Raw genomic sequence first — 12315 nt, 5'->3', positions numbered from 1 at the left:
AAACGAGTGGAGTTCATCTTGGCGACAGGGGCAAATGTCTCAGAGTAATCAATACCCTCAACCTGCGAGAAACCCTTCGCAACAAGATGTACTTTGTACTTATCAATCAAACCATCAGCAACATACTTGGTGCGATACAACCATCGACACCGAACCATCTTTCTGCCCTTAGGAACAAGATAGAGATCCCAAGTATTATTCCTCATCAAAGAAGAATACTCCTCCTCCATAGCACAATCCCACTCAGGGTGTCCTGTTGCCTCTCAAAACTTTTGAGGATCATCTGAAATGGCATGACTCAAAAGACTAGAACCCACCGTATGAGAACAAGTGTGACGAGCATCTGAAGGATCACCGGCCATAGATCCTGTCGCGGCCATGGATCCTGCCGCCTCAACCGTAAAGCGATCCCACTTGGGCATCTAAGGTGGAGTAGGTGGAGGTGGAGATGGTGGATCATCAGTAGCATCATCAGAATTATCCTCAAAAAGATCCTAAACAGATGCAGTGGGAGGAGTACGAAGAGAGGTAGACATTGGAGATAGGGTATCCACTGTGGGAAGGCACTCATCAAACTGAACATCCCATCGAAACAGGACCTCTCTGGAATCAGGATCAAACAACCTGTACACCTTAACATCCTCACACTAGCCAACAAAAATGATGGGGCGGCTCTTCCGCTCCATTTCTCTCCTTTGAGCATCAGGAATAAATGTCCATGCCTCACTGTCAAATACTCGAAAAAAAGAAACATTGGGCTTGTGATGAGACCAAGCCTCCTCAAGAGTCATACGTCGAATCGCCTTGTGAGGCATCCGATTCTAAATGTAGTTGGCACAATTGACTGCCTCAGCCCAAAAAGACAAATCCATGGACCTGGATTGAATCATACAATTCACCATCTCTCGTAAAGTCTCGTTCTTTCACTCAATGACACCATTCCGCTGAGGGGTATAGGGAACATTAAACTGATGTTGTAAACCATGCTCAGTGCAAAAACCTCTGAAAGCCTAATTCACATACTCCCCCCCATTATTTGTACGTATCCGTCGAATAGAACTGTTAGAGTATTTGGGTATTTACTTGATTAATTATACATTATTTGTTTAATTATTTAAGTTCCCTTTATCTCTTTTACACTTAAGCTAACTTTAGGTGCATATAATTAATTATTATGTGCAAACCTAGGTTTTCCCTTTCAGGGTTTCATGACCTATTAAAGGTTGAGTTCTTTCTTTTCATTGTATGAAGAAGGGTTATTGTTGACAATACATTTTAGAGTTTATTGAGCTCTCATCTTTTGGAGCATATTTTTCCTGTGTATTCTTTCCTTCTGTGATTTGCTTCATTGCTTCTCCTTGTCACAGGTTTTCAGCTTGCAGAGATTATTTGGGCTCCTGTGGTGTTGTATTTTCTCAACTCCTATATGGTATCAAAGCTTCAGATCTGCAACTGCCTGTTCTTGTTTTGATAATTTTTGCATTGGAAGCAGATCTAGGGTTTCAGGAATTTTTTTATGTACCTAGGGTTTGACCTTTTTTCTGAGCACTTTGGGCCTAAATGGACCTCACCATCATGCTCAAAAGGCCCGAAAACCCCTATGGTCATATAAAATTTGACCTCTTTTGGTTCCTAAGCCTTTGGGTGAATTTTTTTCTCTGATCCAGGCCGTACGACCCTGACACACAGATCGAGAAAACAATTTTGAAAAAAAAAATTATTTTGCCTTTTTACGGCATGCAGGCCAAATTTTTTGCTTTTATATAAAAAAAAAATTCAAAAAAAAGCAAAGGGCAATCAAAAAAAAGGTTTCAAATTTTTATTTTTATTTTTTTGGGCAAATTTTTCGGGGGGGGGGGTTCCCATGGTACGCAAGGTACCATGGGGCCCTTGTCCTTGTCGTTGTCAGTACGACCCATGGACAGGGAAAGTCTTGGTCCCCGAGCCACCGATAGTCCTTCCTTGGCCCTTGGCGCCGTTTTCCGGCCTCCTTCCGACCCGACCACCTTTGGCGACCCTACTGCCGCCACCGCCGCATGCGGCCCCCCGCTCCCCGGCTGCCCCCTCTCGACCCCCGCCAGCCCCACGGTCGCTGCCTGCAGCCCCCCGCTCCCTGGCGGCCGCCTCCCGACCCCCGCCGGCCCCACGGTCGTCGCCTGCGGCCCCCTACTCCCCGACGGCTGCCTCCCGACCGCCCAGTTGGCTCCACCGCCTGCCGAAAACCACCACTCAGCCCTCAGCCCGGCCTTGGTCTCCCCGCCGCTGGTTCTGGCCCCACCACCACCGCCGACCTCCGCTACACCGCCGCCCACGCCACGCCGCCACGCCGCCTGTTGCTTCCCTGCACCGCCCAACCCCAGCCCACTCCGCCCAGCCACCAGGGAGGCTCCGCTCGACCACCGGTCAGCCACCGAGCCACCACCCGGCCGTTACCCACTGGCCACGAGACCACCCACTGGCCACGAGACCCCTTTTTTGGCTCTTTTAGGGGGGGTTTGGTTTTTTGGCTCTATCTTGGGCATACAGAGTCAGTTTTTTGAAAACGAATAGGCGTCGGAAAGTTGGTTTCGAGGCTGACCTCATGGTGTTGGTAGTTTTTTCCAATTTTGTTGTTTGACTATGTTTTTTTTGCAGTCAAAGTGAGGTCTCTTTTTTGCACTCCGGGAGACGTAGAATGAGCATCTGACCTCTGTTTTTTGAAAACTTTATATTTTCAGAAAGCTTGTGCTGTTTTCTTTCCAGAAATATAAGTTTTCTTTCCAGATTCTGCTCCATGAATATTTTATTTAGTTTTTTTCTTTTCAGCACTCTGGTGGATATCGTGGTTGTTTCAGGTCCTAGGATCTCTTCTATGAGTAGGATGTCTCTTTTTTGGTTCACGTTTCTATTTCCAATCTTCTTATCATTGTAGCTTGTAATTATGCAAACGCACTGAGATAAAGTGCCATCATGCATTGTTTACTTGGAATCTTGCATATCTTGTGTCTTGTTTTACATGCACTATTGATCAGGTGCTATGAGGGGGTTGATGTTTGCCTGTTGTTTTCCATCTTCCTTTGTCAAGTGAGTGTTCCTTCCACGACATTCGCCTCATGATGATGTGTCTCAGCACCTTTGATGTTCTTGGTTCTTCATCATGCAATTTTTTTGGCTGTGTTTTTCAGTGTTCCTGTCCCTCTCCCACTTCCGCATTATGGGGAGGTTTATCTTGTTGGTTCTAATGCTTTCGTGGTTCGATTGATCAGCTCTTCAGGCTTTGGTTTCTCATGCCATCTGTATCTTCGATTTTAGTTGTTTTTGCCTTGTTTTCCTCCTGATTCGAGTAGTGTCATTTGAGGGCACTCATGCAAATTACAGTCTTCTCTACCTGGTCATGTTCTAGTTCAGTGGATGTTCTTCAGATCAGCAGTTATTCTTCGACAGAGTTTGCAGGTTCTTCATGCTTCAGTGATATTCTTTTTCATCTCTTTTTGGAGTAGAGTTTTGTTCCCACGTGGTTTTCTCTATTTCTCCAGTTCATAGAGATTTCATTGTATTTGGGTACTTGATCAGGCCTTGTTGTCGGGACCCATCTTTATTGCTTTCAGTAGCTATTCTAGGTTTTAGCTTCTCCCTAAGTCTAGCTTAAGGGGGGGTGTTAGAGTATTCGGGTATTTACTTGATTAATTAAATATTATTTGTTTAATTATTTAAGTTCCCTTTATCTCTTTTACACTTAAGCTAACTTTAGGTGCATATAATTAATTATTTTAATTAATTATTATGTGCAAACCTAGGTTTTCCCTTTTAGGGTTTCTTGACCTATTAAAGGTTGAGTTCTTTTTTTTCATTGTATGAAGAAGGATTATTATTGACAATACATTTTGGATGTTATTGAGCTCTCATCTTTTGGAGCATATTTTTCCTGTGTATTCTTTCCTTCTGTGATTTGCTTCATTGCTTCTTCTTGTAACAGGTTTTTCAGCTTGCAAAGATTATTTGGGCTCCTGTGGTGTTGTATTTTCTCAACTCCTATAAGAACAACCAGACTGCTTCTCTACAAATATCTTGAAGATTCGAAATGAATCAAAGACATCAAACTTGTACTTAAGAAAGTACACCCATGTGCATTTGGAGAAGTCATCAATAAATGTGAGCACATACTTGGCCCCAGAAAAAGGAGTAGGGAATGACACGAGGTCACTGTGAATCAACTCCAAAGGTGCCAAAGCATGAGGGGATTTTCCCTTCGGAAAGGGATCCCTGTGATGCTTGCCAAGCACACAACCATGACAAACACCATCAGTGCAGGAAATCTGTGGGAGCCCAAGAACAAGTGCTTGTGTACTCATTTGTTGAAGATATTTGTAATTGGCATGGCCCAAGCGCTCATGCCAAAGCTTACTCACTGAATCTGCATGAGCTATAAGAGATGAACTTGTATCCGCAGAGGACTCAAATCCATCAAATCTATAAAGACGAGATGCAGTATCAACACTCCCAGTAGCCACAACCAAATCAGAGTCATGGAGGTCCTGAATAACCATATCATGTGGTGAGAAATCAACTATATTACCAGAGCCAGAATGGCAGATCTGATAAATGGACAAAAGGTTTGTCGAGATGTCAAGTACAACCAAAACATCCTGCAGAGTACCCCCATCCAAAGAGACAGAACCTAAACCCAAGACTGAAATCTGAACAGAGTCACCCACTGCAATCTGTGAAGTACCACAAGAGGCAAGAGAAGTAACCAACTACTGAGTGTGAGTCATATGGTGAGAAGCACCAGAATCTAAAATCCAAGTGGACCCATAGGTCGAAGCTCGAGGAGTGAAAGCATGACCTTTCCCTGTGGAAGGACAAGATGCCTGAGGTGAGGAGATGTGATGCTACTGCATGGTTTCCTCTAAAGCCTCTAATCGTTTCCAACACCTAGAAACTGGATGTCCTTCCTTGCAACAAAAACTGCAAGTATCTTCTGATTTCTTTTTAGTCTTGGAGGAAGACTCACCAGACTATGAATATTTCCCTTGTTTCAGATTAAATGGTGATTTAGAATTAGACTTAGGAGGCGGCTTGGAGGAATGCTCATTGTCTGCAGAATTCTTCTTTGGCTTCGATTTCTGCTTTTGCTTCTCCTTAAATGACTGAGCAACTAATGCTTTGTTCTTGAACCTTGGGAGCATGTCCAGCTGAGAAAGGTGAGACTGCTCACGAGACAAACACTCACAAAACACAACAAAGGTAGGCATGGTAAAACGAGCACCCAAGCCATCCATGGTGGAGTAAAAAGCAGAGGCAAAAAACTGAAAAGGACCCCAAAGCTTCAAAAGGATCAAGTGAATGCACTTTGGGTCTGTCTTGATCTTTCCACACCCCTGGAGAATAGATCTGGTAGTCTTGAATTTGTTCAAAAAATCCTCAATAGTGGGAAAGGAATCAGGTGACAAGGAAACCAACTCTGCCTCAATCTGTAATGCCTAGATCTCATTAACTCTCTCGAAGAGAGTCTCAAACTTCAACCACATATCTTGAGGAGTGAGTAAATCATCAAGGTGAAACAGAAGATTGTCGGAAACATGTAATGAGAGCAAACCCATGGCATCATCCATCTTGTGTCAGTGCTAAAGAATCTCAAAAGGACGCTGCAACAGAGGTTGAACCTCATCCAAACAAGACCACAACCCTCATGCCCTAAGAAGTCTCGTGATGCGAGCCTTCAAGTGTGATAATTGTGTGATGTCAACAACTCAACTAAAGAGTCTGCCATGAAACTTTGCAGTTGTACCTGCTTGTGTTTTTTATTATTATGTGACATTTCAGAATAGATAGAAGATACATAAGGGTTTGTTGGTTTTGAGAGTTTTGGTGTTGTATATTTCTGATATAAATGATAGAGAGCGAGAAAAAAACACCCCCCACAAGAGATAAACCCAAACCCTAGTACATACTGGTGAGAATGAAGCAGTGCATAAGCAAAAAAAATAAAAAATGAAATGTCATGTACCTGATGAAATATCTGAGAAACAAGATCACATATCTGAATAGAGCATGCCGAGAGCTTTCCAATGCCTATTCGTTTTCGAAAAACGGAGTCCATTTGCACATTCTACGGCCCCGGAAGTGCAGAAAAGTGAACCCACTTTGACTGAAAAAAAGTACAGTCAAACAACAAAATTGGAAAAACAATTCCAATACCATGAGGTCCGGCTTGGAACCATCTTTCCGACGCCTATTCGTTTTCAAAAAAATGACTCCGTATGCGTAAGATATGAAGAAAAAACCAACCCCCCCTTACAAAGGCAAGAGAGAGGCTGTTTGGTGGCAGGGCCTAGTGGAGGTAGCCCGGGGGCAGCGCTCCTGTGGCGTAGGGGCGGTGGTTGGGCGATGCAGGGGCAGCAATTTTTGGCGAGTGCAGGCGGAGAAGGCCATCGGGTGTGGGTGGGGAAGGCCAGCGGGCGGCGGCACAGGGCTCGAGTGGCAGAGGTACGAGCTTGTTGCAGGCAGGGGGTCCACAGTACCCTGCATACCATGGGTTGACCCCCCAAAAAAAGAAATTCTTGAACTACGTGCCAGGGTCATACGACCTGGTACAAAACAAAAAAATACCCCCAAGAGGCTCAGGTGTCGAAAGTGGTCAATTTTTATATGACCATAAGGGTTTTTGGGCCTTCTGAGCACGATGGTGAGGTCTGTTTAGGCCCAAAGTGCTTGGAAAAAAGGCCTATCCCTAGGTGCACAAAAAAACTTTTGAAACCCTAGATTTGCTTCCAATGCAAAATAAACTCAAAGCAAGAACAGGTAGCTGCAGATCTGAAGCTTTGATACCATGTGAGAGTTGAGAAATACAACACCACAGGAGCCCAAATGATCTCTGCAAGCTGAATAAACCTGTTACAAGGAGAAGCAAGGAAGCAACAGAGAAAAACATAAACACAAGAAAATGCTCAAGAATATGAGAGCTCTGTATTCACAAAAATGTGTAATAGAATAATGATACAAAAGAAAGAATTCAACCTCTAATAGGTCAAAAAACCTTAAAAGGGAAAACCCTAGGCTTGCACATAATAATTAATAAAAGAATTAATTATTATGCACCTAATGTTAGCTTAAGTGTAAAAGAGATAAAGGGGAACTTAATTAATTAAACAAATGTCGTTTAATTAATCAAGTAAAGACCCGATTACTCTAACATCTATTGCATATTAAGCCGCAACTAAATTTAGGCTGGAGGGAAGATCTTTAACTATGTTAGCTTTAAAAGGGAAATTTATTCACTTTCACATCAAATTTATACTAGTCCTTTTGTAGCTGATAATAAAAACACCAAATTTGAGAGGACATTCACATGTCAATATTGAAGAATTTTATAAATTGACTTTTAATGTTTGTGCATGTGTCAATTTTAAATATAATCACATGGAGAAGCTAGAAGAATGTTGTATCTCACTTTCTTGTATGCCTTCATTCCTCAACTCAAGACCCTTAGAATTTGTCCACTAAAGTGGAACAAATTTTCAAACATGTAAATTGTAGATTCAATCCAAATAGATTGAAGTGCATTCCTTAGATCTTGAAGTGTGTGTACACCATCCTAAACAATATATATGACATGAAATTGGCACCACTTTATGCAATTACATAAAGCAGTGCATGAAATGTTCTAATATGTACCTTAGAAAAATGACATTATAAATTGTACAATTCACATAATTTTTTTTTAAGAGATTAAAATTGTGCAAATTTTCTTGTTATTAATATTGCACGGGACAATGTGCATGCACTTCACTTCACACTCTGGAATGCACTCCAAAATATTGGGATTAAATCTACACCTTTCATGTTTAGAAATTTGTGCAACTTTAAGGAGTTTTAAAATTTATTTTATATCAATAAGTTATTTTTAATCAGGAGACTTATAATGTTTTATTAAATTAAAAAATATATTTTTATGCTATAAATTCAAACTTAAAATATATTCTATTTACCATGAAATAAATAATACATATAGTCATTTCAACAAGTATTTCAACCTTAATATTTTAAGCGATTATTGTTGGCTGAAGTAATTCAACTACTATTTTTATAAAGTTTCCTGACTACTCACTCCATTAATGTTTGGATTTATTTTTTATGAACAAGTGTCTATATTACTATTAAGAGAAAATAATATTACATATATTCATAAAAAATGTGGATGCAAGAAGTCATACCTTGAAATTTGTATGGGTCCAAGATTGGAGAAAATGACAAAGATAAGCGTATTATGTGGCAATAGCTATATTATTAGAGGATGGAGGATGACCCTATCATCCAATTTTTTTCATACATCAATGGGATATAGGTACCTAGGAGAGGCTTCCAACTAAAAACAAAACCCTTTTCATTTTCTTCTTCCGATGATTTGAGTATCATGAGTGGGGTGAATAGCTAGAGAAAGTTGAGAAAACATGCTAGAATCTAACCATCTACCAAACCCATGGTTACAAACCTATGGGGAGATAAAATGAGGGTGAGAGAGTTGAGATCACTTGCAAATAATCCCATCCCTAGTTCTTTGTGCAAGAGACTAAGAAGCACGTTAGTGGCATCTTGTTCTCCCTGAGCACTCTAGCTAGGTCCATAATGATTTCTACAAGGGGGAAGATTGAAACCTACTAGGGAACACATTTGATGAAAGTGTATCAAGAATACAAGGGACAATGTACAAGGGGCATTGCCCCAACGATCAAGAAACACCTATATATTTTTTACTTCAAATGTAAATTAGTTTGCACTTGAATTTACATATGTACATTATAACATTTCACAACCTTGGTATATAATGAGAAATAAATAACAACCAAAATAAATAGTAATTTAAAAAAAAAAATTACCTTGAAAGTGCACCAAATCTGAATAAAATTGGTGGGGTTTCTAGGTTAATCCTTAAAAAGGCCATAAGCCATGTGAAAATTTTTAGTCCTAAATGACCTAATAGAATCACGAATCCAATTCCAAGTGGCTTGAGCTTTAGGAGAAAACTAGATAAGGTATTTGAGAGATTCATATTAACAACAAAATGGGCAATGAGGATCCCTAAAAGCTAGATGAGACAACCAAACACCAATACGAAGATCTTGCTAAGGAATGCACAAGGCCAACTTTGGCTCAAGAATAGCCAATCAAACAATCTAGAATTTGTTTTTCCAAGAGCTCTTAAGAGATCAAGAAGAATCCGTCTTTGGTTCAATTTGGGCACTATATGAAGCTAGTGAGAGATCTAGGCACCTTTATAGGATTTGTAAGACTAAAGTGGTATATTAGGATTCAATTTCTAGTATTTCCACCAAGACCTAAAGCGTACAATCCTAATCTTATTAATCATATGAGGCCACACCAAGTCATCTATGTTTTTGGTAAGTTTCAAAACCTTGGTGAGAGTGGATGTATGATACCATTCTAAGACTTTATAATGTAATACTGCATCTTGAAGGAGATATTTATTTATTTATTACATTCATTGTAAGGGCTTTTAGCTTGCCATGCACATAATCATTTTTTTTCCTTTTTAAGGGCCTTAAATGGTTTTAAAAAATTATAATGTATTTTTTTTATTGAACAAAACTATTATAAATCATATAAAACCACAAAAAAGGTGTGAATAGGAAAAAACCATTCAAATTATATTTCTAATAAAAGAAATTTAAACTTTATTTTTCTTAGATCTTGTAGAATTTATAATGAATACATGTGTATCTTTCTTGCAATTTTTGTGCTATAAATATAATAGTGGAACATTTGGTTATGCTAACTATGCATATTTTTCATGAAGGTCATATTCATAACTTTTAAAAAGGGTATAGAACAATTATTGATTTTTTATTTTTATAATATATTATCAATATATAAATTAAAGAAAAAATTTCTATTAGTTTTTCTCTAGTTTTATTAAGATTTAAGATTTTAAAATGTAATTAAATTATTAAATATTATTAAATTAATTAATTAATATTAAAAAATTGAGTTTCGTAAAAAAATTAACTCAAATATTTGAAAATGAAAGAAATAAAATATTCATTTCTTGTAATCTTTTTTTTCATGATTATTGGTAGAGGAAAGAGCACACAAACAACAACATTCAAAATCCACTATACATTACTGCAAAAGGGATGCAAAGCATAAGTCTGACTGTACCTAGTAGGAAAGACATCTATTGTAAATGATACACACACATGTATGTGTGTGTGTGTGTGTGTGTGTGTGTGTGTGTGTGTGTGTGTACACACACATATATGCTTACAATGAATGTTTAAATTATATATTATGATATTATTTCTTAGTACAAACCTTCTAAGTATTCTCCTAGTGTAATGACTAGGATATAAATACAACTTGCAAGACTCCAAGACTCAAAACTTTAGTTTGAAACTTCCCCTTTTCTTACCAACAATAATCACTATCATGTATATATACATTTTTATTATTACCAATAGATAATTTCTAAAAAAATAACTCCACTAATTGGAAGAGAAAACAATAAAAATCTTATTTCTCCTTTTATTTTTGATGAATAAGTGTGTCATTTTTTATTATTTATATATAATTACACATATTTACAACAAAAGGTGGGAGGACATAAGGTCACTCCTCAAAATCACATGGGTAGTGCCCAAAAAGCTAAAGTAGAGTCACACATGTAGAGCCCAGAAAACAGAATAGTAAATAAAAAAAATAAAATTCATGTGGGCAAAACCCAGACAATAGATAACCATAAAAACACATGCCACTTAAGTGGCAAGAGAATTCCTAGAAGACAAGAGAGGGGGATCCTGATCATCTAGTTTGCCCCATACATCAGCGGGGTTTAGAATGACATCAAGAAAGGACCACCCCTCATTAGCAACAAATTCACCTTCCTCCTTCTCTTTATCGTCATAAACGAGTGATATAGCTAGAGCCAACTTGGGAAATACCTTAGAAGAACTAGGCCAACTATCACCACCAACAGAAGTTGGACACCCACTACCACCACTAGAAACTAGCCCCACACCCCAAAACCCTACATAGAAGCAATGACTTAGTATGAAGGAGAGGTAGAGTGCCATTGATTCTGAGTAGAACCACTCCCATCACTAGATTAACAATGAGGAGCCTGAGATCGACGGGTCTTAGAATGTTGTGCTAAATAATTTCAGCCACACCGTTGGCCATGGGTTGGGGATCGACCACGAGAGACAGAGTTATCAGTTGGGACCCAGGCTACTGTACAAGGGGCATTACCCCTGTGTTCATGACGCTCCTAAAGATGAGCTACCTCTAGAATCGCCTTTTTGGTCTGCACCTATATTTGAAGCATCACATTGTTGCAAATACATGCTTTAGTAAAAATAAAAACATCAACAACAATAGAGTTGGGAGAAAATAAAACAACATTCCTATATTTCCATAAAGGAAAGATAATCTCCACCTTAAAAAGCATGCCAAATTTGGGTATACTTGAAATGGAAGTGAGGCAAATCCCCCAAAAGAATCTTATGGCAAAAGAATGGCTCTCGTTGGAAGGGGCAAAAAAAAGTCATGAATCCAACTCCACAAATTTTAAGGATGACAACAAAATGAGAAGAGATATTTGAAAGACTCTAGTTGACCACAAAATGGACAATGAGGGTCTATGATGCCCATATATCAAAGGCAAGCATTGGAAATGAATACACCAAGTGAAATGGACGAGCTTAGGCTCAATGATAGCAGACTAGATGTTATGAAATCATCGTTGCTAAATAGGTAGAGGCGATTGCAAGCGCCACTGAAGATTCAAAGCAAGAACTATGGGAAGGTGTTGAGAAAGTTGATGGTAGCCCAAATACAACTTATAATTACAAAAAGAACTGTTGGGATACTAATGCCATTCTTTCCACCAAGGCTTAACAAAATGAATATCAATTTTGTGTAGCATATTCATAGGTAAAACTAATAGAATTCTGTTAAATGTTTCTTGATATGGCTAAAAAAGTCGGTACTAAGTTTTCATATCTTCCTAAGAATGAAGGTTCAAGAGGCTCTAGAAAACAAATCACGGGGGGAGTGAATGCCTCACTTATGAAACCGCAAGGCACAAACCCAAGGCAAATGGGCTTGATGAGAAGCCCCTAAATATGAATGAGCAGAGACCACCAAAGATTGTGTTGATTGAAAGAAATACTATCTCAAAAGCCAAAGTTGAACCACCAAAGTCAAGGCTTTATGATTTCAAGGGTACGCCAAATGCTTCTAGTCATAAAGGTGCCTTTGATGTGAATGTCTTTCATAAATAGAAGGGTTTGAAAATTGATCCCCTTCCAAGTAGGATGA

The 12315-nt window shown here is 39.0% G+C and overlaps 1 protein-coding gene across 1 annotated transcript; it reads right to left on the bottom strand.

The window, feature by feature from the left end:
* Positions 1-923: 923 nt before the first annotated feature.
* Positions 924-11339, bottom strand: LOC131066017 (uncharacterized). The gene is made up of 4 exons (XM_058000698.2): positions 11279-11339; positions 10877-11023; positions 1881-2341; positions 924-968 (listed from the first exon to the last, which is right to left on the bottom strand). Exons 1-4 carry the CDS (start codon positions 11337-11339, stop codon positions 924-926), a joined length of 714 nt encoding a protein of 237 aa, XP_057856681.2.
* Between the last annotated feature and the right edge of the window lie 976 nt (positions 11340-12315).

This window comes from Cryptomeria japonica, chromosome 3 (assembly GCF_030272615.1).
Source record: "Cryptomeria japonica chromosome 3, Sugi_1.0, whole genome shotgun sequence".
Classification (NCBI taxonomy): domain Eukaryota; kingdom Viridiplantae; phylum Streptophyta; class Pinopsida; order Cupressales; family Cupressaceae; genus Cryptomeria; species Cryptomeria japonica.
Note: the sequence above shows the minus strand (reverse complement) of the source record. Positions and strands in the feature narration are given on the sequence as shown.